At 40.2% G+C, this 26,587-nt stretch overlaps 2 protein-coding genes across 5 annotated transcripts in view; one reads left to right on the plus strand and one right to left on the minus strand.

The window, feature by feature from the left end:
* Window positions 1–23,831, plus strand: LOC145343005 (angiopoietin-related protein 3-like). Its single transcript, XM_080188725.1, has 7 exons — window positions 1–477; window positions 9,012–9,116; window positions 11,184–11,295; window positions 18,998–19,102; window positions 19,412–19,507; window positions 20,166–20,441; window positions 23,656–23,831. Exons 1-7 carry the CDS (start codon window positions 1–3, stop codon window positions 23,829–23,831), a joined length of 1,347 nt encoding a protein of 448 aa, XP_080044851.1.
* The window catches only part of dock8 (dedicator of cytokinesis 8), a 233,198-nt gene that overhangs the window by 101,728 nt on the left and 104,883 nt on the right, over window positions 1–26,587 (minus strand). The window lies entirely within an intron of this gene.

The raw sequence follows: 26,587 nt of genomic DNA on the forward strand, positions 1-26,587 counted from the left end.
ATGAAGACAGTTCATTTTATTGTAATAATTTGTCTTATTTGCTCCACACTAGGCCTTCCTGGGAACACTCGCAGTGGGGAGACAAATCAATTTGCCTCGTCAGATGACATTCGCATACTCGCCCATGGTCTTTACCTGCTCGGGAAAGGGCTGAAGGAGCACACAGACAAAATGAAGGGAGAGATGAATGCTGTTTTGGAACAACTGAATGTTTCCAATAGCTCTGTCAACAACCTGGGCAGTCAGGTCAGGCACATAGAAAGTGATGGAAAGGATTTGAAAGACAAAGCTCGGGAGCTGGAAATTGAGAATGAGGAGCTTCATAACGGATTTGTGGAACTTAGTAATAAGCTAATGAAAGTACTGCAGGACCAGCAGTCAGTTGTCAACAAGATAAATTCCCTGGAAGGAAAACTGGAAAGGATTCTAGAGAATGACAGCGGAAAAAACAAGTCTGCTGATAACTCCTTCTGCAGGGTAAGTCAACACATCCTGAAGTACCAAAAACTTAAGAAAAGTAACAGTTTTATATGCAGTTTAAATGACTTTATTGATTTACAGTGATATTATAAGACAATACTCAATATAAACCACCTCTTAGATCTTACAGTAAGCTGCTGGAGGATTGGGTAACTTTCCCATAGGAATTATTTACTTGAACTATCTAGAGCTGCAAAATATCATTGCAGATGTGTTGCTTCTTGAATAAAGAAAATAAGATCTTAGTACTTTTCAGTTATTAGTTAGATTTATTAATGATTATATAGCACATAGGCAAGTAAATAGCAGAAAATTTGATGGACTAGGGGTGCATGCTGTAAAAGAACCTAACTAAATTTTCCTTCTGTTTAAATTTAAATAACGTAAGGAAATTGAGGTGCATTCTTTTACTGGCACGTGCTCCGACACATCCAGCTTTACAATATTCATTGCGACCAGACACCTCAATCCACCCGTGTGTAGATCCAGAATTATCCCTAATGTTATCTGCAGCCATTGAATATATCTTAAAAAAGTCAACCTACATTATTTAAAGTACAAAATTGCCATATTAATGATATAGATGCAAGTCTAGAAGTTTATTAGTGATGTTGGTGGGACAAAGCTGTGTAACAGGTATTAATCCATTTTTTAAAGTATTAATAATTTTTGCTGAAATAACAGAAAATTAAATGACATTGGAGCCTGTAATGTGTTTGTCCACTGAAAGAACGGCAATTTTCACACTACCTACAGATGTTGTTGAATAATCTAATCACTATCTATTACAAATATTCCAGGCATCTACGAACAATGTGGATATACAAGTACACTCTCCCTCTCTCTTTCTCTAACCATTTTACAGTGAGGTATGTTAGCATAGGGGTCACGTTTCTAATGTAGTATACAGAGACCTGAAATAATGATCTGATTACAAAACCAAATCCCACCACACCAGTCTCAGTTGAAGAGTAATTCCGGGATAAAAAGCTAGCACCATTAATGGTGGCCACATCAATTTTGGATCATTGTAAAAACCAAAATGGTCCATTAAAATCCTTTTGGGAAGGAAATCTGCCATCCTTATCCAGTTTGGCCTATATATGCAATACCCTTGACCTTAAATTGCCCTCTGAAATGCCCTAGTGAACCACCTATTTAAGAGAATTTGAAGGGCAATAAATGCCCACCTCATCAGTAATGCCTACATCCACTAAATTAAAATACATGGTACTTATATGGGTCTAGAGGAGTTCTATACTTTTCTCAGTTGGCAATTACTGCTCTTTTGTTAAATATACAAATTGCTTTACTGTTATCAAGTCTTCACTGATCGATTTTCTCTGACATTGTATATGAAGAATGAAGAAAAAAAACACTTCATAAAACCAAACAGGATAAAAGGTTGTGAGACTAATTGAATCCAGACTATGGACCAAGAGACAATGGAAGGGAGAGAGAATGAGGAGAGTGGAAAGGAAGGAGGAAGAAGCAAGTGAATGGATGGAGAGATAATGAATAGAAAGGAAAAGGGGAGGGAAATAAAGAGAGGCAGGAGAGGGGGATGATGTGGATGGAGAGGAAAGAATATCAGTTTGGTTCATGACATGACAGAATTTCATATTCCATTTTAGGGTGAAAAGCATGGGTCTGAAATTAGTGTCTTAAACTTGAGAGTATAAGGTCGGGATGACTAAAGTGAAATGGGAAAATAAGTTAAAAGATAAAAAGGAGCAGTGACAGACAGTTGAGGAGGTATTTCTTAACTCTCCACATTTCATTCAGCAAAAAGATTCTGAATAGGATGCACCACCAATGCCTAATTAAAGAAGTTAAGGATGGTATCAAATTGAGGAAAAGGTGCACAATGCTGCATAGATTAGTTGTAGATCAAAATGAAGAGGGAGAAATTGGAGTACGACAGAAAACTGGCAAGAAATATAAAAATAGGCAGCAAAACCATCTACACATATATTAAAACGAAATAAGTAACAAAAGTGAGCACTGATTCATTGCTGGGTAAGACGGGCAATTAATAATGGGAAACAAGGAAATGTCAAGGACTTTGAACACGATTATTGTATTGGTCTTCACGATAGAAGATACAAAAAACATCCAGAGAATAGTGAAAATCAAGGGGCGAAAGGGAGAGAGAAACTTAAAACAAATCACTATCACTAGAGAAAAAGTATCAGGAAACCTAATGGAACTAAATGCTGACAAGTCTCCTGGACCTGGTGGCGTGTATTTTAGAGCCTTAAGTGGCTGCAGAGATTTAAATGCGTTGATTGTAATCTTCCAAAATCCCCTAGATTCTGGTGAGTAAGAAATGTGACATCATTAAACAAGAAAGGAGTGAGAAAGAAAGCAAGAAACTAAAAGGTCAGCTTGTTTAACATCTGCCATTGGGAAAATGCTAAAATCCATTATTAAGGAGGTGGTAGCAGGACATTTAGAAAATTATAATACAATCTTTTTGATAAGATCACCTCTCATTCTTCCAAACTCCAAACAGAGATCTTTGTAACAAGCAGGATAAAGGGGAACCATTCGATGTAGTGCATTTGGATTTCCAGAAGGCATTTGAAAAGGCGCCGCATAATTAGTTACTGAACAAAACATAGTTTTGGAGGTGATATATCAGCATAGAAAGAGGACTGACAAACAGAAAAGGAGTCAGGATAAATGGATCATTCTCAGGTAAGTGAACTATAACCAGTGGAGTGCTGCCGGAATCAAACCTGGGACCTCAACTATTTACAATCTACATTAATGAGTTGTCTGAAGGGACCAACTGTTTTGTAGCCAAATCTGCTGGTGACATGAAGATGGGTAGGAAGCGAATTGTAAGGAGGATACAGAAAGTTTGCAAAGGGATATAGAATCATAGAATCCCTCCAGAAGAAAGCCATTTGGACCACTGAATCTGCACAAGCTCTCCGACAGAGTATCTTACCCAGGTTTTCTTCCCCACCCTACCCACTTACCCCACACTTTTACCATGGCTAATCCATCTAACCTACACACCTTGAGACATGAAGGAGCAATTCAGCATGGCCAATCCACTGAACCTGCACATCTTTTGGACTGAAGAAAAAACTGGAGCATCCGGAGGAAACCCATGCAGACACAGGGAAAATGTGCAAACTCCACACAGTCACCCAAGGCTGGAATTGAACTTGGGTCCCTGGTGCTGTGAGGCAGCAATGCTAACCACTGTGTCAACCCAGGATACAGATAGGTTAAGTGAGTGGCCAAAAAAAATTGTGGGAAAAACTATGTGGTTATCCACTTTGGCAGGAAGAATAGAAAAAAAAGAATGTTATTTAAATGGATAATGCTGCAGTACAGGGGTTTCTAGATGCTCTTGTACATGAATCACAAAAAGTCAGCATGCAAGTACAGCAGGTAGTCAGAAAGCAAATGGAATATTGGTCTTTATTGCAAGGGGGCTGAAGTGTAAAAGTAGTAAAGTCTTGCTACAAATGTCCAGGGCATTGGTGGGATCCCACCTGGAGTACGTTGTACAATTTTGGTCTCCTTACTTAATGAGGGACATACTTGTATTGGAAGCAATTCAGAGAAGTTTCACCAGATCAATTCCTAGGGTGAAGGGGCTATATTGAGAAGAAATACTGAGTAGGTTGGACCTATACCCATTGGAGTTCAGAAGACTGAGAAGTGATCTATTGAAAAGCACAAGATTCTGAGGGGGCTTGAAAGGATAGATACTAGTCAAGAAGTATGGAACACAGGGTAACTGTTTAAAATTAAGTTTCTCCCATTGAAGATGGAAATGAGGAAGAATTTTTCTCTGCAAGTCTTTGGAATTCTTGCACAGAGAGCAGTGGAGGCTGCGAATTGAACATCATCAAGTCAGAGTCTGACAGATTTTTGAATAACAAGAAATTCAAGGGTTAGGAAAATGGAATTTAGACTACAGGCAGATTAGCCTTTATGTTATTGAATTACAGGGAAGATTTGAAGGGATGTATCGCTTATTCTCACTATATCATGATCTCATTTGTGGTGGGGGATTGTTACAGAATTATCTTTAGTGAAGTTGGAGAAAAGGGAAAAAACGGTTTCTGGTAAGTAATATAACATGCATTTGACTGGGCTTTGACAAAGGGTCATCTGAACTCAAAACGTCAGCTCTTCTCCCTCCTTACAGATGCTGACAGACCTGCTGAGACTTTCCAGCATTCTCTCTTTTGGTTTCATGTATTTGACTGATTTTAGCTTAGAATTTGAATTATGGATTGACAAATAATGCAGCAAAGTTATTACTTTGGTTTGTAGAAAAGATGAGACAGTAATGCTGGGATGACTTTTGCAGGGAAAGGTTGCTTGCCACCCATCACAAAAGTAGTTTTCAAACTGATTGACTTAATATAAGGGCCACCTTGTAGCGATAAAGGGAGCAGCGAGGAGGAGTGGGGGAAGAACAGGTCTTTTGTTTCTCCCTCAGTCGGAAGAGATCAGATTGGTCGACAGTTGTAGTAATCCCAGTGGCACCAGAACTCAGTAGTGAGCACAGCTGGGGCTGCAAACAGGCCTATGTGAAGACAGCAATGCATCCTGGACTAAAACTCATCCTAGCTTTTGGGGGAGAAGGAATCAAGCACCCTAGGGAGAAGGGGGCATGAGGGGAGTGGAGGGAGGGTTGGGTTTTGTAAGCCATGCGGGAAGGCACAAAGTACTGTACCATTTTAGGGGTATGCCCCTGATGTACATGGAGCATCCCCCAAAACTCCACTCATCCTTCCTGTTTTTTTCACCTCAGACTGTGTAAAAGCAGACTCCCTGCTCTTGCTCACCTGTCCATAACAATTGCATTATGGTGCAGACAGCATAATATTCAGGTAATTGGCTTGTTAACAGGCTCAGTTGCCCATTAATGACTTTTTGTAAAATGGGGGCATTGTAGGGACTGGGTTGGTGGTGGATAGGGAGGCAGCGGACTGTTATATTTAAATCCCCCTGCTGAAAACACTCCCGGCCCATTGCACAGGATGCAAAGAATCAACAGATTTCAAGAGATTAGAGGGTGGCAGTTTAGATTCCACCAGCAAATACAGAATAATTTCTTAACTCTTTTTGCTACTTTGGATTAGTTTTTCATTTTGGCAAAGGAAATACTCCTTAGAATCTTCTCCATTTCAATTCAAGTCATGTCGGATGATTGATATCATATCTTGGTTGTCACACATTGGCTTGATAACTCATAACAGTGCCATTAAATAACTGGTACTGCAGGCAAGACAAAGGAATTGTCTGTATGGGTAACATTGATATGAAATGGAAGATCCACACAATGAAGTTAAAATATTATTGGTTGTGGATAGTGCCACAAGATACGTTGGAATTTTACTGCCATGCTGCCCTGGAATCGGGGTGGGCGAGGCTTGCAGAACAGATCTCTCTGGTTGGCCTCGGGCGGGATTTTACAAGCCTCGCCCAAGCGAGACTGTAAAATCCTGGCCATGATGTTTGTATCTGCACTTGCGGTCATGGTTGGCTAAGAAGAGCAACATAGGATTGGATACTCTGTCACTCTGTGAAGTGTTAAATAATAGCTGCCTGGTGTGATTTGAGTGTAATAATGAACCCTTAAGTTCAGGTGATGGTTGGTCTATCGGTTTCTGAAGTTGTCCAACACCTGAGATCCATTATTCCATTATTTTGTCAGTTTGCACACAATGTTTAACAAATGCATGGTAACAAAATATTCCTTGGATTAATTCCAATGGGAATTCTTTTATTTCTTTACAGAGTAGAGGTTTCCATAGATCAGACACTCAGCTGTAATAGAATGAATAAAACCATTCAGGTTTTTGTAATTAAATGATCCTTACTATTTTACATTATTTCCTTGTCAAATTGCCATTGTCTGAATGTCTATGTTGTTCTAATTGTATCTGTTTGTTTGCCATAATTTATTTTCAATCCTCCTGCAATTATTTAGCTTCAATTCAAGGCTGAGAATTAGGAATTAAAGGGCTGCTTCACAAAGAGTGCCAGAAAATGATGAGCTGTCCTTGGTGGAGACTGTAAAGTCAACTTGAGTCTTGCATGGAGTGCTCTTAAAGGGTTACTCCTCAAATTTAAAAGGGCACCATCACATACAGGTAAGTGGCTACATATAGGAAAGCTAATAAAAGGCTGAGAGATCACCTTGAAGGGTTTAGTGTTTGTCTGGGAAGAGATGATGACCAGCAATAAGTTTTTAAAAAAGTCTTGTGGGAGCAGAAAGCCAAAGTATATGAACAAGTGATAAGGCAGGTTTGCTCAGGTGGAGGAGAAAGAGTCCCTTTTAGAATTCCAGAGTACAGCAACCAATGCATTATATCTGGAATGTGATGGTATTCAAGCTCAACGTTGTCTACTGTACTAACAGGACATAGGAGCAGAGAGGGAAGCAAAGCAGACTTTATTTTGATTTATTATTGTCACATGTATTAGTATATAGTGAAAATATTGTTTCTTGCATGCTATACAGAGAAAGCATACCATTCTTGGAGAAGGAAAAGAGAGAGTGCAGAATGTAGTGTTATAGCTAGGATGTAGAGAAAGATCAACTTATTGCGAGGTAGGTCCATTCAAAAGTCTGATGGGCAGTAGGGAAGAAGCTATTCTTGAGTCAGTTGGTACGTGAAGCCAGACTTTTGTATCTTTTTCCCCCCGACAGAAAAAAGTGGAAGAGAGTGCGTCTAGGGTGTGTGGGGTCCTTGATTATGCTGGCTGCTCTTCTGAGGCAGCAGGAAGTATAGACAGTGTCAACGAATGGGAGGCTGGTTTGGTTGATAGATTGAGCTTCATTCACGACCCTTTGTAATTTTTACAGTCTTGGACAGAACAGGAGACATATCAAGCTGTGATACAACCAGAAAGAATGTTTTCTATGGTGTATCTGAAAACCCAGGTGAAGGTCGTAGCAGATGTGCCAAACTTCCTTGGCTTCTTGAGAAAGTAGACGTGTTGGTGGGCTTTAACTATAGCTTCAGCATGGAGGGACCAGAACAGGTTCTTGATCTGAACACCTAGAAACTTGAAGCTCTCAACCATTTCTACTTCATCCCCATCGATGTAGACAGGGGCATGTCTTCCATTGTGCTTCCTGAAGTCAATGACTACCTCCTTCATTTTGTTGTCATTGACGGAGAGATTATTGACATTGCACCAATTCACCATATTCTCTATCTCTTCCCTGTACTCCGTCTCATCATTGTTTGAGATCCAACACATGATGTTGGTGTCATCAGCAAAGTTGAAAATCGAGTTGGAGGGGAATCTGGCCACGCAATCATAGGTTTAGAAGGAATATTGTAAGGGGGTTGAAAACACAGCTTTGTGGGGCACCATTGTTGAGGGTGATCATAGATGTTGTGTTGTCGCCTAATCTCACTGATTGCGGTCTGTGAGTTAGGAAGTCCAGGATCCAATTGCCGAGGGAGGAGCCAAACCCCAGGCTATGGAGTTGGAGGTGAGCTTTGTAGGAATGTTGTTGTTGAAGTTTGAGCTGTAGTCAATAAATAGGAGTCTGACATAGGTGTCCTTGAGCGCAGGGCCAGGGGGATGGCATCTGCTGTGGACTTGTTGTGACGATAGACGAACTGCAGTGGATCCAGACAATGTGGGAAGCCGGAACTGATTTGTGCCATGACTAATCTTTTGAAACACTTCATAATGATGGATGTCAGAGCCACCAGACGATAGTCATTAAGACAATGCAGCCTGGCCATTCTTTGGTACCGGGATGATGGTCATCTTCTTGAAGCAGATAGGGATCTCAGATGGGTGAAAAGAGAGGTTAAAGATGTCTGCACAGAGTGCACGCAAGCTACAGCTACCCAACATAATGATGTTTCAGGTGACACGATCCCATGTCACAAAGCGTCGCTTATTTTTTAAATTCAGTCATGGGACGTGAACATTGCTGGCAAGGTCAACAGTTATTATCCATCACTAATTACTCTTGAGGTAATGCTGATGGGTCAGCAGCTTTCTCAAGTCACTGCAGTCCGAGTTGTAACACTGCAGCTAGGGAAGCTGTTCTAAGGACAGTGAAGGAATGGTGATATATTTCTAAGTCAGGGTGGTGCATGATTTGGAGGGAAATTTGCAGGTGAGGTTATTTCCCAAGCACCTGCCCTTGCCCTTCTAGGCTGGCTTGGGATGTATTGTCAAAAAAAGCCTTGGAGTTGCTTCAGTGCATCTTCTGTAACCAAAGTCCACGGGTTGAGAAGTGGATTCTTAAGGTGGTGTATAGGTTGCCAATCAAGTGGACTGCTTTGTCCAAGATGGTGTTGATTTTTATTAGTGTTGCTGTGGTTTCATATCTGCTATTTGACTACATCAAGCCCCTTATACAACCATAGCTCTGTTGTTGCATCTTGATAGTGTGTTCTAGCATCTTACTGAGGTGATTGAAATTTTGAAAACATAAACCTCTTCTGTCATCACAGAAAACTGCCTGCACTTCGTTTGAATGGACATGGTTACATCAACAAATTAATTTTGCTTTTCAGTCTGAGTTTCAAAACCAGCGTGTAGACGAAGTTCTAGCATTGCTGAACACTCAACAGCAACAGATTGATGGACAGAACCAACAGATTCAACTGCTGATGAACAAGGTCTGTGCACCACCCTTCCTCTGACTTATAATTTCAGTGTATTCTTGTACATTTGTTGGCTGGTTTCTGAGAGTACTGTGCTTGGTACAAGAGGTAATTCCCTCAAGAAACGTTTCACGTAATCATAACTGTAAATATTTGTGGAAGGGAAATGAACTTGAGAGGCTGTTTATGTCACATTTTCATATGTTCAGCACAATGTGAGCAAAAGATTCCAGGCTGATGTCTTCAGCATATTTTTAGGCATATGCAGTCCTGCTATAATGATTATGAATTATTTCAGGATTAGAACTTGCATTTGCGTAAACTTTCAATTCTAATTTAGCTCAGCTTTGAATTAATGGAATTGCTATGTCTGGTTATATTTGAGTTTGCAGCAAAAATATTTTGTGTCACATATTATGGTGACATTTTTTCATGATGCGAACATTTTATCCAGGCTCTTGTGCTCCTATTTACTGTGTGCCCTGCAGTGCATAACTGAAAGGAATAGGCACTCAAAGACCTCATGAAAGAAATTCGAGAGTTTTCTCATTTTGATTCTAAAAATGTCATAGGCAAGTGGTACAATGGTACATTCTGCTGCAGTTTTTAAAGTTTATTTATTAATGTCACAAGTAGGCTGACATTATTAGTGCAGTGAAGTTACTGTGAAAATCCTCAAGTCGCCACACTCTGGTGCCTGTTGGGTACACTGAGGGAGAATTTAGCATAGCCAATGTACCTAACCAGTGCATCTTGTGGGAGGAAACAGGAGCACCTGAAGGAAACCCACACGGACACGGGGAAATCGTGCAGACTCCACACAGACAGTGACCCAAGCCAGAAATCGAACCCAGGTCCCTGGTGCTGTGAGGCAACATTGCTAATCACTGTACTACCATGCCACCTGGTACTAATTTTGCTCTGTCTCTGTTTGAAGAGATTGCACTTTTATTGTTTATCACATAAGGAATGTTCCGGAATGCTTTAGGAGGGTGTATGGGCCAAGACCAAAAATACAGATAGAGATTTTTAAAGGAAAAAGAAGTAGCAGCAAAGAGAAGTGTTTTGAGCAAAGGACTTCAAGAAGCAGAAGAATAGTGAATGTACAAATGGTTTCTGATGATAGAAGGGAGGGATTGAAGAATGAACGGCAAGATTAAGCAGTGGACAGGAACATGCAGTTCAGGGCCATCACTAAGATAGAGTGGACAAGATCGCAAGAAATAAGAAAGAACTCACCAATTGCCCCATTTACAGAAGCAACATCTTTTGAAATGCTAACGAAGTAATACAGACTTTTAAATAGCACCTTTTGTTATGTGTAAAATATTTAACACCCACATTGTGGAGAATAGATCTGAGAATTAAATTCAACCACCAACTTTATTAGTTTAGAGGTTGGTTATTATTTCTGTTTTGTTCAATAATCTTAAATAGCATACAGTTGAACGTTCACTACATTTTCTAAATATTATTGTAGCATTATGTCAACTGGGCATCCAAAATAATACATATGGAACGATGAAATTTTGTTTCAACTTATTCCAATAGAAGAATAAAGCTGCATATCAAATCAATGAAATGCCATATCTACAAGCATATAGGGTGATGTGTGTTCAGGTCAAATTACTGAGTATGTGGGACATCTCATTGTGGAAAATAGCACAACTGTGCAGGTCACATTATCACACTGAAACATTACTGTTGAAAGCAGTAATGTGTGCATTTTGGTACTGGAAACGTTCCCAAATTCAGTCTATAACATAGAATTGGATTGACAATGCAAAGTTCAACTGTACTTAAAAGATATCACTCTGGGGGAAGTACACACCACTATTACTCATGTCTGAGTACGCTGTGTATTTGCTATTATTCTCTTCGTCAATGAAATTTAATCAATTCAATTCTATAAACTTGACAATTTTACTTGAAAATATTTCTGCATAATAGTCCCGGTGACTGTGGTAAACAAGTCTTTTCCTCCACCTCTCGAAAGGCAAGAGATGGTCTTTAATTCACATGCTGTAATTGTTGGCTTCAATACAATTGATTCAAAAATAGATATTATTTTCCTCTGTGAAGATTTCAAATGCAGACTTAGACCCCAGAAAACACTTCAACTTTAAGGAGGACATGAAAGAAAGCAACAGCCTTGGTGATCAATGGAATGTCCAAAATGCAGCTTTATCTGACTGTGAGTACACACTTCTTAATCCACCTGAAATTTATGAAATAAGAGCTGTCCTGAATATATTGTGGATAGTGGTTGAAATAGGGTTTTGTTCAGCTGTGTGTGGAAAAGAAAAATTGAGAAAGCCATTTTTAACAATTCATTGGTGTTCCAACAGAACTCCAGATCACAGAAATACTAGTGTGGAAAGAATGTCCTTGGTACTTTCCACAAATTGGTGACCCATCAGTAAAACAAAAAATGCACAAGTCAATCTGTGCCTTTTTCATGCAACTCCTACATCAAAGTCAGAGTGGTAATTGGTCTGGGAGCAGTCCAAAGTTTTGTCACATGAATAGAGTTAGGCATGAAGGCAATCAAAATAAACGTGGCCAGAAATAAAATGTTCACTTTTTTTTAGAAAAGAATATTTTCAATCAATGTCCGTTTCTCTAAAGTAATATTCTAGAAGATAATGAATATCACACAATGTAACAAATATGCAGACGCGTAGCTCTGATAAGAGTGCAGTCTAGAGAACTTGGACAGGTCATACATATTGCAAAAAGCTTCTCCCAGCAGAATTCCTTAAATGAATGGTAGGCTGGGTAAAATGCAATTCTCATCAATTCAAATTATCCTGTCAAAGAATCCTGATTGGAACAGATACCAGAACCAGCATTCAGATAGAAACTTAGAATTTGTCATTTCACAAAAACTGAGGGGATGATTATTTTTCTGCATAACTAATAACCTGCTACAGAAATTGCACTTTCAGCGATCACACTTTCAGCAATAATATTATATAAAGCTGTGGCTCTGATGAGTTAGTTGCTGGTTTGTTACTTAGAGAAAAACAGATACTTTATCCTCATCAGAAATGGAACTTGAGGCGCTTGGGCTCTTTATTCAGTAACTTGTATAAAAGTACAACCCAGATAGTACTATTACTGGCCAAGTGCTAGCTAGTTGAAAAGTACAAAGGTGAATAAATTGACAGCATCTGAGTGTATTAACCTAACCAGGGATTGAAGGCTTAAAGCAATCCAGTTTCCAAAATACTTTGCTTTAGTCTCAGAAATTGATCAACAAACAGACCATAAAATCTTCAATTCCCTTGCATAACAGGCTTCTATTGACAGCAATCTCTTCCTCAACATCAACAAAACAAAGGAGGTTGTCATCGACTTCAGGAAGCATAAAGGAGAACTTTCCCGTCTACATCAACAGGGACGAAGTAGAAAGTTTTTAGGTGTCCAGATCACCAATCTGTCCTGGTTCCCACCATGCCAACACTATAGTCAAGAAAGCCTACCAATGCCTCAACTTTCTCAGAAGATTAAGGAAATTTGGCATGTCAGCTATGACTCTCACCAACTTTTACAGATGTACCATAAAAGCATTCTTTCTGGTTGTATCACAGCTTGTTATGGCTCTTGCTCTGCCCAAGACTGCAAGGAACTACAAAAGGTCGTGAATGTAGCTCAATCCATCACACAAACCAGCCTCCCATCCACTGACCCTGTCTACACTTCCCGCTGCCTTGGCGAAGCAGCCCGCATAATTAAGGACCCCATGCAACCCAGACAGACATTCTCTCTTCCATCTTCTTCCTTCAGGAAGAAGATACAAAAGTCTGAGGTTAACGTACCACGTGACCCAAGAACAGCGTCATCCCTGCTATTGTCAGACTTTTGAATGGACTTACCTTACATTAAGTTGATCTTTCTCTACATCCTAGCTATGACTATAACACTACATTCTGCGCTCTCTCATTCCCTTCTCTATGAATGGTATGCTTTGTCTGTGTAGCACGCAAGAAACAATACTTTTCACTGTATGTTAATGTGACAATAATAAATCAAATACAATATATAAATATTCTATATGGCTTAGAATAATGACAAAGCATATTTAACTAAAATGTAGTCTTTGACCACAAAACAGCATGGCTAACCACTGTGCTGCCCACTACAAACTAGACAAAAAACTTTTAGCGCTATTACCTTGCGACATATTAAAATGGAATTGTTCTATGGTAACAGGCTTCAAAAAAAATTGCAATACCAGGCAATGGAAAAATCCAAATACTATGGCTCAGATTTCCACTTCTGAGTCAGGTGTGTGGAAACAGATTTTTAAAAATAGCAGCCTGCTGTTTTGATCTGCATTCTGAGGGTGGTAGGAGTGAAGTTGGATTAGAAATTGGGTCTGCTGGCACCCTTAATGAGTGCAGAGTCTGTCAGGTGCTGAGGCAGGCTGGACAGAGGGCCTGCTTCTGTACTCCGGCACTTCGTTGAATTAAATTAAAAGAAGATTGAAACAAAATACAGCCCTCCCCCACCAATCCCCCTCCTGCAACACACCATGCCCCATCCTGGGGCTTTTCTCTTCAGAGCGGAGGAGGATGAGAGGCAACTTAATAGAGGTTTATAAGATGATGAGGGGGATAGATAGAGTGGACGTGTAGGGACTATTTCCTCAAGTGGATGTAGCTGTTACCAGGGGGCATAACTATAAGGTTCATGGGGGGAGATATAGGAGGGATGTCCGAGATAGATTCTTCACTCAGAGTGGTTGGGGTGTGGAATAGGCTGCCTGCTGTGATTGTGGAGTCAGACACTTTAGGAACTTTCAAACGGTTATTGGGTAGGCACATGGAGCACTCCAGAATTATAGGGAGGGAATAGCTTAATCTTGGGATTGGACATAGCTCGGCACAACATTGAGGGCCGAAGGGCCTGTACTGTGCTGTAATGTTCCATATCCACATCAACCTATGTCACCTTATTCCCCTCACCCTCTACACCTCCTACGTGGCTCTTCATAGCCCCAATGTCAACTTGCCAACTCATGCCACCATCCTTTGTCCTTACCCACTCCATGCCAACTCACCTAACATTCTTTGACAGTTCCAATAAGTTTATGCACATTTTGCACACAGATTATTTTTTATGTTTATTTTTGATTATTTCAAAAAGTGCCATATCTCTCCCAAAGGTGTCCAGGGACCATATCCAAAGCAGTACCTCACTCTTCAAAAGGGTATTCTGACTTTCCAAATGAATCCACCAAGGTCAGACCAGCTATATCTGGTTTGATCTGCTATTCTCAGTTTCATACTCTTGGCCCACCAAAATCCCACTTCAGTCAAGGCAGCTGATGAATTAAATGGTCAGCTGCCTCTATAAACCGTGCATGTGCAAACCCTGTTCGGACTCCAATCCCACCCCTGTGAAATTGGAAATGAAGTACTTGTGGGTCGGTCATAAGAGTTTTGAGTTTATCTGCCATTTTCACCATAACGGAGAGGCTTTCTACCGAGACAGAAATCTTGGCCTACAATGCTAAAACAACGCAACCAAAAAGAAATAAATTACAGAACTCAGGTTAACAAAATCTTCCTCTTAAGTACTGATAAAACGACATGTCCCAGAATGGATTGTGCACACTCTACTCCCAATATTTCAAGAAGTGGAACTTGGTACAGACTAATCTCATTTTCCTCTAGGTCTGTAGCTATCCACAGAAATGACTGAGAGATGTCTGTATCTAAAAAGTTCCAAATAACAGGGAAAATAGTGGGAAGCAGACACCTTTGCTTTAGTACTGTTAACCACACACTATAGCATGTGGCCATAATCTTTTATAACAATCCACAAGCCGCAAAGTTTTCAAGCAATGAAATAAATTTTGCAACAGGTTGAAATCTGGTGATAATTAAAAATGTTTTATACTTTCTATTAAATGATCCAATATCTGGGTTCCGGGCTTCACTGGTAAAACCATCAATTGTTATCCATCCCTGCTTGCCTTTGAATTGAGCGGCTTGCCAGGGTCATTTCAGGGGACAGTTTAAGAGTCAACCATGTTGCTGAGGGTCTGGACTCACATGTAGGCTAAACCAGGAAAAGGTGACATTACTGAACCAGATGGGTCTTTACAACAACTGGTGATGGTTTCATGATTCCAGATAAATTAATTGAATTTACATTCCACCAGCTGCCATGGTGGAATTGAACCGATGTCCCCAGCGCATTTGGATTACTACCTCAGTAACAATACCACCGCCATCACCCCACGGAGTAACTGTTCCTACCCATCACAAGGGAGCTGGACATATGTTCTTGTGCACTTCCTGCTTTCGGTCCCTATTGCATCATGTACCGTTACACAGGGGACTTCATGGTCCTCATGTTGCAATAGAGAAAATTTTAAAGGTGCAATAGAAAATAAATGCAAATTGTTATGCACAAGAAGCAGTTTCAAAGTTCAAGCAATGTAATGGAATCCTGGAAAATAAATAAGTTTCAATTTGTTAACGTCAAAGTTGATTTTCACCTTGGATATAACAGATATAACTCCCCTGGATGTCCGAAAAACACTGCCTTTTGTGATAACATTTGGAGACATTTCATGTTGTTGGAGTTGTATGTTGTTGTCACCTACAATACATGATACATGGCACATAATCATGTTGTTCATGGTAAAGGAATTCAGAATAATGCAGCTTGATGACACATTATAGACACAAATATAGGCCAGAATTTACCGGCTTGCCCTGTCTTGGGCAGAGTGAGTTGGTAAAATCGCGCGAAAGCTGAGAAATCAGGATCTCGCCTGATTTCTTGGCTCTTGCGATTTTATGAGAGCTGGATTTCCAGCAAGGTCAGAATAGGGAACAGTCGTGTTAGCCTCGTCAGTAGAACCGGAAGTCACCCAGGGAGGCCAAGGGCAACAGCCTGGTGCCTTGGCACTGCCATTCCACCAGGCACTGCCGATGTGGAGCAGGGAGGGGAGCCACTGCGCACTCTGCCAGCAATCAGATCGGGGGGAGGCACGCTACCACTCTGCAGATGTGATCAGTGGTGCAGGGGCCAGGGGAGGGGGCCCACTCTGCATTACACTCTCCCTGCAACATTACAATCAGCCTGGGTGGCTGTGGGGATGGCATTTCAGGCAGTGTGGGGCTCACAAATGGCCACGGGTCTTTGTGACTGTGGGGGTGGTTGTGATTTGACCAGGCTGTCTGACATGTGTCTCGGTCTGTCAAAATTGAGCATGTTGGAATTGAGCATGTGCAGAATTAGAGGGTGGTGCATGTGCAATAGCTCCCTCTGCAGGCTGACTGATGAGTTAAGTCCCACCCACTGCCAGCAGCAGCTAGAAATGGTCTAGCTCAAATTTTCAATGTCTAAGTCTATACGATTAAGAGTGAAAACTTGTGGCATGAACAAACAGATCAGGAATGCTCCCGTTTTCATGCTAGCAAAGTTCCGTCCATAATGCTTTTCTAGGTTTTCATACGTGATTGCACCAGTAATGTTACACATTTTAACACAGAGGTAACAAACATGTCACCCTACATTCAAAACTTTCATACTGACATTGTAAGTTTAACTCCAATCGTTATCTGTCCTTCTATCTTGTAGCTTACAATAAATTAAGATATACTCCAAGATGCAGAAGATTATTGAGAAACAATAAAACTTTGCAGAGCAGTTATTCATTTGTCTATTATAAACATTTATAAGTCTTGGATTTTACACATTATCCATGTGTCAAATTGCAAGCTGGTAATTTTCAATCTTTGTGTGTCGGGGAGCCGCTGAGGATTTATGAGCGACTGCCAATTCACAGGGAAACAACAATCATTTGCTCAATTTACAAATACATTTAGTCTCTCCTTATTGTCCTCAGTAATGATCTTAAAAAGGCTAGCTAGACTGCACAAAACCTCACAATAGCAGTAGAATAACGTATTGTGCATAACACAATATATTAGCATAATGCTACTGTCTTTATCTGTATTATTGCAATATCCAAGTTATCAGTCAACTCAATGGAAGATGCTCAAAGTAATGGCTAAATTTATCCAAGATGCTAGGTTTATCCAAAATAGTCATTTGCTTGTATGAAAAAACAATTTGCAATGAAAATCTCGGAATTTTAAATTCATACTCAATATTGGATTGATCTGCAGTGATGTATAAATTCTTTATTACATAAATAGGTCCAAAAGCACTTGAAATGGAAAGAAATTTAGAAAGATTAACAGGATTAGCTGAAAGGTTAAAGAGATATTGTAGGACTAAGGCTTGCAATAGCCTTATTATAGATTTCTCATGGGAAACATTCCTTAACAGCTAATTACAAGAAAATGAAATGTACGAATATTCTGAGAAATTCAAAAATAGAGGGCAAATGGGGAGGGGGAGGGGGCATTCAGCATGCCAGCAAAACCTGGCTGCTCAGAGATGAGATCAGCAATAACCACCCCCTCAAAAATCGAAGCTGTCATTCACTCTGACCCCTCCGGTCCACACCTAGGCAAAGGTTGGCACTGCTAGGTTGGCATGGTGCTATGTATAGTGACAAAGAACTATTGCATTGTAAAATGGGAAACAACAAATGGCTTGATATCTGAGAGTTGCAGGGATTGAAAAGTGGTTCTGATGTGGCTGGTTCAAGGAGATATGGGGTTGGATTTGCTGAACAAGGTGTTGGAAATGGGAAAGAGCATGATCAAAGGTACCATTCTGCATAGGAAAAAATCCTGCAATGGGGGGAAATCTTTCGGGTAAAAATCCTGCAATGGTGTCGTATGGGGCATATAATTCATTGTACATCTTTGCTGTTGGTCTAATTTTAAAAAGACACTTTCTACATTTACATTTCAAAACTACTGGATAAAGGCAAAATTAAACAGGACATTTTACATGCAACCTTCCTCAGATGATGTCATAAAATTGCATTGTGGGAATAATACCCTTATTGCACTGGAATATAATTTGAATGCAGAGATCAACTTAATGAAGTAAGCAATGACAATTAAAGGAATTACTATAGTGCAACTGAACTTTAGAAACTCTATTGCGTCAACATACAGCAGAGATAAGAAAGCAGGAATGAAAAAAGGATGCACTTTATCATCTGATGTATCAATTCCCACAGTTCATGATTTTGGGGTATCTAGGCACAATGGACAAGGGAACAGCATTAGTCCAATCGAATGTAAAAGAATAGTGCATGGACTACACATATCTCTATATTAGTCTCCTGGGATTCTGAGACAATCCAGGATTTTACTGTCCCTGATAATATGAACTATGCGTTCATTTGATCTCTGAACTTTTAAATGAGCTTGCTCTTTGCTACCTCATCCAATAATTGTTGAAGTTTATTTACTTGTGTCGCAAGTAGGCTTATGTTAACACTGTAATGAAGTTACTGTGAAAATCCCCTAGTCGCCACACTCCGGCGCCTGTTTGGGTACACTGAGGGAGAATTTAGCATGGCTGATGCACCTAACTAGCACCTCTTTTAGACCATGGGAGGAAAACTGGAGCACCCAGAGGAAACACAAGCAGACGTGGGGAGAACAATGCAGACTCCACACAGTGACCCAAGCTGGGAATCAAAACCGGGTCCCTTGTGTTGTGAGGTGCCAGAGCTTTGTGCCCCCATGCAGATTGTACTGCTAGACTGGTGTGGATGATGTATCAGACTATACTGAAACATAGAGAGTGTTGTCATTTATATACTTGCCACAAAAAAATGAAAAAATGGCAGGAAAAATCTTTAAACCATTCGCAATAATTTTTACTTAATTTGTCTTTGGGGAATATTCTAATTCAACTAAAAGGTTTTAATTGATCCGTTTAAATGTTTCTTCACAGATGTGATTTAACTATAACAACTGAAGTTGACTCCTCATATCTTCCAGCTGACTGTTATCAGATTTTCAAGAGGGGCAAAAGAACCAGTGGAATTTATAGCATTCAGCCAAAAGGATGCCAGCTACTGCAAGCATATTGCCAGATGACTGCAGGTCAGTTTGAAGAGTTTTATTCTGGGTCTGTTAAGTTTCCGTGCAAGAGAACTCGGAGTCCTGTACCTGATTGCATCATATTACAGTTCTTAAATGTAACAACTGAAGAAAAGAATGTCAATGTAATTACAGAAGTTAGAATCACCAGTGGGGATTAGTTGCCCTTCAAGTAAAACATGCAGAACATTTAATTGTCAGCTCCTGCTAAACCTATATTAATGAGCATTATCCTCAAAGAGCTATTGTGAACAATTATCCTGTCATGTCTCAGATTAATCCACTCTCACTCTCTCCCGTGCCCTCAAACAGAATCTGGTTGGACTGTGATTCAGCGGCGATTTAATGGCTCCTTGGATTTTGATCGGTCCTGGTTAGATTATAAAACTGGATTTGGGGACCTCCATGGTAAGAATCTGACACAGGACGTATCGGATGAGGTTACACCATCCGCACCACATTGAAATATCAATCAATAGTCAGATGCGAAAACTAAACTTAATTTCTTTTTACTACTAAATTGTATGAGATATTGTAAATTGAGCTAAAATAAAGCGAATCCCCAATTAATTAAAAGGTTATTAACCAGAAACATCAACTAATTCTCTCCACACATGCTGCACAGCTTGCTGAGTATTTCCAGAATTTTTTATTTCAGATTTTCAGCATCTGCAGCATTTTGCTTTGGTCCCAATTAATCATTTGTTGTTTCTGATATTATTCAATATTAATGAATATAATAAAATCATCATCTCCAATATCATGAGCAGTTCTTGGTATCCACAGAAGCAAGTTCTAAATGTCAGAACATTGTTTTTTGTTATTTTATCCCAGTTGTAGCAACATATCAAGGTCAAAGTATAAAGGTCATATTGTAAAAGCTTGCACTATGGTTAATACTGCAGCATTCATTTTCCCAACAGGATTGATTTTGTGGGTTTCCAGGCTGATTTGTTCCTCCTTTAAAATTTATTTATGTATTTAAAGTAAATCTGTATATGAAGTATTAAAACAAAGCCTTACTTTTCCTCCACCCTTCAAATCAACTAATCTCTTTTCTGTTCAGGTGAATTCTGGTTAGGTTTAGAAAACTTCTATCAAATTGTGCATCAGGCCAAATACATTTTGCGAATTGAACTGGAGGATTGGAAGAATGAGACACGATTTATTGAATATACATTTAAGTTAGGCGGCAAGGACAACAATTATACCCTGCAAATCGGTCAGGTTTTGAGTGGAGACCTCTCATCAGCCATTAGTGACTGTAAAGCACTTCCTTTTTCCACCAGCGATCGAGACAATGATCTTCACACTGATATAAACTGTGCAGGCCAACATTCAGGTATGATGCTGTTCATTACAATCAGCAGATCCATGGTCTCATTTGTCTTAGAAGGTCCACAGGGTCAATGCAGTGGAGTACTATGTGCAGTTCTGGTTGCCACAGTATAGGATATGATTACACTAGAAAGGTTACAGAGGTGATGCACCAGGATGTTCCCTGTGCTGGAGCATTCCAGCTATGAAGAGAGCCTGGTTAGGCTGGGGTTATTTTCCTTGGAGCAGAAAAGACAGAGGGGACCAACTGAGGTGTATAAAATGATGAGGGACATACATAGGGTAGATAGAAATCTGGAACTCATTGTGTGAAAGGGTGGTAGAGGTGGTAAGGCTCAACATTTAAGAAGCATTTAGTTGACCACTTGAACCATCATGGCATATCAGGCTATCGACCAACTGCTGGAAAATAGGATTAGAATAGAGAGATGCTTGATAGCCAGTGCATACACGATGGGCTGAAGTGTTTCTTACAGTGCTGTCAAAATTTAGGCTGAGGAGGAATTTTCAGGGTCTGTTCATCTAGGGTAAATCCTGTTATAGCCGCAAACTCTCATGAGAAGATCTTAGTAGGATTTGCGGTGGAGCAATCGGTTTGGTGTGCCCATGCATCTGCTGCCCTTGTCATTCCAGGTAGTAGAGATCACGAATTTGGAAAGTGCTATCCCAGGAGCCTTAGTGAGTTGCTGCAGTTCATCTTGTGAATGTTACCTGCTGCCAGTGTGTGTTAGGGTGGAGGGAGTGAATGCTAAAGGTATTGGATTGCGTGTGAGGGAGGGGGAAGAGCAGTAAATCCAGCAGGCTGCTTTGACCCAAACTGTGTTGAGCTACTGTTGCTGGAGCTGCTCTCACCTCGTCAAGTATACAGTATTCCACTACGCTCCTGACTTTGTGTCTTGTAGATGATGAACTGGCTTTGGGGATTCGGCAGGTGAGTATCCGCTACAGAATTCTCAGCCTCTGACCTGGTGTAACCACAGTAGTCTAGTTCAGTTTTTGCTTAATGCTAACCCCAGGATGTTGATAGTAAGGGATTTAGTGATGGTATACCGTTGAATGTCAAGGGGTTAAGATTCTCTTGCTGGGAATGATCATTGCCTGGCACGTAAATGGCATGAATGTTACTTGGCACTTGTGAGCAGACTGTGACGTGGTGGTAAAGTTCCTGGACTAGCTAATGCTCTGCAGACAGCTGGTGGAATTTACATTCAATGATGAATAAATCTGGAACTAACAGTAGTTCTCTGTAATGGTGAGCATGAAACTATTGGATAGTTGTAAATAAAAATTCACCCGGTTCATGATTGTCCTTTCAGGAAGGGAATCTACCATGCTTACTTAGCAGCCTACAGGCGAGTCCAGACCCACAGCAATGTGGTTGATCCTGTCCTCTGAAAATGGCCTAGCAAATCACTCAGTTGTACCAAACGGCTACTAAAAAAAATTTCCTAAGTTATAACAGTAATTACAGGTCAGAAATATTGTCTGTAAATTTTTTTGGAGGTCTTATTACGCAGTGGGTAGTGTCCCTATCTCTGAACCAGAAACTCCAGGTTCGAGTCATACCTCAGGAGCTGATGGTCATGTAAGGTGTACTCAAAACACAGCCAACAGGTTGAGTAGCAACCTGCAAAATCCTTCCAACACATAAGCAGTAAGAGTGAAAGAGACTCCTGGTCAGCGATGCTCGCTGTGGATTGGGGCCCCTAGACTATAAACTAACAATCTGTTCCAGGTTAAACTCACTGTGGAATCAGATGAATGTCTGCCTTATGCGCCACAAAAAAGTTCTTTGCCACATCTTGAGGTTGTGAAAGGCAACATATGTGTAAATCTTTCTTTATATGGAATGTACATGCTAGCACTTGTACCATCAAAAAGGAGAAAAATGGCAGAGTTTTTGAATAGGAGAAAAAAAACAAATTCTGCCTCCATAGTGATGAGTACTGACAAACAAACCTGTCAGATCATCAGGAAATGGGAGCAGTTTCTTTGTTTCATGTTCCACCGGGTTGACTTGGTAACTTGCCAATCATTTGTTAAAAGAAAATAGAGTAATTGGGAAAAAATAACAGTAGTATTTATTGTGGGTGTTTCAAAGCATCTTGTTGAATAATGCAATAAATGCTAATGAAGCTGGATTTTAGGTCTTCCACTCACATTACTCTGCAGTGTTGTAACTGTACATCTACCAGAGACCCCTGACTTACAAAGATTCCATTCCTCTATTGTGACTGGCACACAATTCTATAAATACTGCAGAGTAATTTGGAAGCCAGATAGCTATAGCTTTTCATCAGCAGTTCAAAATGCTTTCAGCCAATTCATTTAATAAAATTTGAACATCGTCCCAGGAGGCTTTAATTTTGCAAGCACGAATGCTTGCTGTAGCTATTGTTCAAGGCAGTTAGCGGAAATGTTTTAGCAGTTTTCCCAGTTTGATACTCTCCTTTAGTGTGCACTTGGGGAATAATATAGACTCCAACAATCACAATTCTGACTCCTTTAGTGAATCAGCAAGCTGTTACTGATTAAATCAAATGGTTAACAGTGGAGTGAATTGATTATTCAAAGCTAAAAATGGTTCATAAAAATGAAATTCCAGTCAATGTTTTCTCATCGTCTTCAACTTCATATTAAGTGGCACTATCTCCAGAACATCTGCCACCACATAGGCAGGATTACATTAACAACCTTCATGAATTTTACTTATAGTTTCTACACATTAAAAGCTAGTGAACTTTCAATGCTCTTTACGCTCTTACAGCTGTCCTTACAAAATAAATGCATTAAACGATTGGGAAGATTATAAATAAGTTACAAGTTAAATTATCCAGGACACTCCTGCAACACCTGAATGGCTGAGCAGCAAGTTTCTTAACTGCCCCAACTGCTAGAGAATGAATGTGAAGGAAATATAAATCAAATTAATTTCCAAAATACAAGTGTGACTTTTGAAAACGTTCCTTGTTGATTTGGAAATGAAGTAATGTGGAGGAGGGATAAAAGGTTAAGAGTTCCCTGACAATCTGGTGGAGCGAGAGGGATTTCTAAAAATTTTGGCTTCTGGATATCTGATTTGGATGAGAATGACAGGCACCCAACTCAAAAACACTGAACTTGTTTGTGAATATTTGGATGGATAGGTATTTGTCCTGTTGTTACTTGACAAAATTTCCTTGCAAACTGAAGTCAGAATGTGATCTTTCTCGTTATAGGTGGCTGGTGGTTTAGTGCGTGTGGAGAAGCAAATTTAAATGGGAAATATCTTCGATCTAGAATCAGTAGAAGGCCAGATCGGAAGAAAGGTATTTTCTGGAAGACTTGGAAAGGCAACTACTACTCTTTTAAATCCACACAACTGATGGTCAGACCTATGAAGATTATGAATTAAGAAAACATCCTGAACATATGTGAACTTAAGAATGATGAGTTCAAGCAGCTGTACCAAAGTTTACATTCCAAGAGATTTATTTTATTACAGCTATCAGCAAAACCAATTTCACACGATGATTTGTCATTAGAGCCGGAAAGCTAGAGTTTCACATCATTTGTGTCCCTCATCTGTATTTATTACCATTGAAACATTTTAACGATTGTACAAACAGCATCCAGTGTATTGCAAAGCCAACGTTGCCACTTAAGTTCCTGATGCAGAGGAGAAAACATTTCCCATAACTGAATTACAAAGACACATCAGAATTTTGGGGCAGCAGGTGGCCCCATTCTGGGGATAAAGAGACTGAAGTCATTTTAATGCTTCAATTAAATAACAATGGCAAGTTGCACGTGACAAAATGGGTTGATCTGGCTTGTTAGATTCAAGCCAGCCAGCCCAAAAACCATCAGTCCAGGAGAAGCATTGAGATTGTGGGGATAGTCCGCCCTGGACAGTGGTCCAGATTGCTTTTGTGGAACCAGGAACATGGAGTCCAATTCCTATTTGTCCTACAAAAATAATTTAAAACTTATCTTTCTGGGATCTCTTCACCTTTAATTGCCAATAAAACTGATATAGAAAATAGGAGCAGGGATAATTCATTCCAACCTGCTCTACCATTCAATATGATTATAGCTGACCCTCTATCTCAGCATCATACTCCCATGTTTTCCTCATACCTCTTTAGAGTCTAGAAATCTTCTGTGGTAGAGAATTACACCAGTTCACCACTCTCAAGTGAACTCATTGCTCCTCATTTTAGTCCCAGATGGCCTACTCCTATCCTAAGACAGCGACTCCTCGTTCTTGAAGCCCCCTCTTCCCTCCCCCTCCAGCCAGAGGAAAGAACATCCCTGCATCCATTAACATCCAGAATGCATGGCACACGCTGCAGTGAATTCTGTCCTACAATACCAATTGAAACTCCATTGGCACGTGTTTCACTCGTTCAGTGAGAAGTCTCTCTGAGGGCAGATCATTGGTCTCAATGGGCTGGTAAGTCTCCTGGCCTCATTTCGAAGCCATCACTGCCAGTTTCGTAACTTCAAATCAACCCCCCAAAGTTATTCTAATGTTCAAAGTGCCTATTTGACAGAAATCATTTTGTGGGCAATTTTTAAAAAGTAGGAGTCTCCTGATGGCAACAGTGCGAGTGCAGAACTGAACTACATGGACCAAGAAGGTTCTGCATTTGATCACAAAGATATCCAATCTCACACAGGATGGTGATGGGGCTGTGATTGGCTAATGAAGATACATATACACACATTTCTAATAATAAACATCTGAGTCTATAATAGATAGTAACACTTATTATTGACTGATTTGTTTGCCTTGCTTCAGTAGCCTTTTTGAGGGCAGTCATTTTAGGAGACGCAAGGATATTTTGGCCTTGGAGGGAGTGCAGAGGAGGTTTACTAGGCTGATGCCGGAGTTGAGGGGGTTGAGCTATGAGGAGAGGCTGAATAAACTAGGCCTGTACTCATTAGAGTTTAGAAGAATGAGGGGAGATCTCATTGAGACATATAAGATGATGAATGGGAAGGATAGGATAGAGGTGGAGAGACTCTTCCCGCTCAGAAAGGATAGTAGGACTAAGGGGCACAGCCTCAAGATAAAGGCGGGGGCGGTTTAGAACAGAGTTGAGGAGGAACTTCTTCACTCAGAGGGTGGTGAATCTCTGGAATTCTCTGCCCGTTGAAGTGGTGGAGGCTACCTTGCTAAATATTTTTAAGACGCGGGTTGATGGGTTTTTGATAAGAGAGGGGATTAAGGGCTATGGGGAGAGGGCAGGAATGTGGAACTGAGCCACGACAGATCAGCCATGATCTTATTGAATGGCGGGGCAGGCTCGAAGGGCTATATGGCCTACTCCTGCTCCTATTTCTTATGTTCTTATGTGACAAAAACCTCTGATGTGTAACACCGATATGTTTCATCTGAAATTTTGAGAAAGCTCTATGTTGAGATTAAAGCTTCACAGAATGATACAGCTCAAAAAGGGATGTAATTGTGTTACCTGATTTAAAACGTACAAAAGTGTTGTAACTCTGTACAGCAAACAGCACTGTCTCTTTCTAAAGATCTAACAGCTGACTCCTTTATTATCCTGCTATGGTTCTGAAACTGTTATAAAAGGACGATCCAACAACATTGAATACAGGAGTTGGGCTGTTTTGTTGAAGTTGTACAAGACATTGGTAAGGCCACACTTGGAATACTGTGTGTGCAATTCTGGTCACTCCATTATAGGAAGGATATTATTAAACTAGAAAGAGTGCAGAAAAGATTTACTAGGATGCTATTGGGACTTGATGGATTCAGTTATAACGAGAGGCTGAATAGACTAGGACTTTTTTCTCTGGAGCGTAGGAGGCTGAGGGGTGACCTTATATAGAGGTTTATAAAATAATAGTACATAGTCAATATCTTTTCCCAAAGGTAGGGGAGTCTAAAACTAGAGAGCATGGGTTTAAGGTGAGATGGGAGTGTACAAAAGTGTCCAGAGGGGCAATTTTTTCACCCAGAGGGTGGTGAGTGTCTGGAACAGTAGTGGAGGTGGGTACAATTTTATCTTTTAAAAAGCATTTAGATAGACACATGGGTACGATGGGAATAGAGGGATATGTGCCAAATGCAGGCAATTGGGATTAGTTTAGGAGTTTTAAAAAAAAAGGGCGACATGGACAAGTTGGGCTGAAGGGCCTGTT

Source organism: Carcharhinus amblyrhynchos, chromosome 5 (genome assembly GCF_965287045.1).
Source record: "Carcharhinus amblyrhynchos chromosome 5, sCarAmb.v2.hapA, whole genome shotgun sequence".
NCBI classification, from domain to species: Eukaryota; Metazoa; Chordata; class Chondrichthyes; order Carcharhiniformes; family Carcharhinidae; genus Carcharhinus; species Carcharhinus amblyrhynchos.

Excerpts from the sequence above, each read along its gene's own strand:
- LOC145343005 (XM_080188725.1), top strand. The coding sequence starts at position 1 with ATGAAGACAGTTCATTTTATTGTAATAATTTGTCTTATTTGCTCCACA. Across the intron at positions 478-9,011 it reads CTGATAACTCCTTCTGCAGG|TCTGAGTTTCAAAACCAGCG; the intron begins GTAAGTCAACAC and ends TTTGCTTTTCAG. Across the intron at positions 11,296-18,997 it reads AAATGCAGCTTTATCTGACT|CTGACTGTTATCAGATTTTC; the intron begins GTGAGTACACAC and ends CATATCTTCCAG.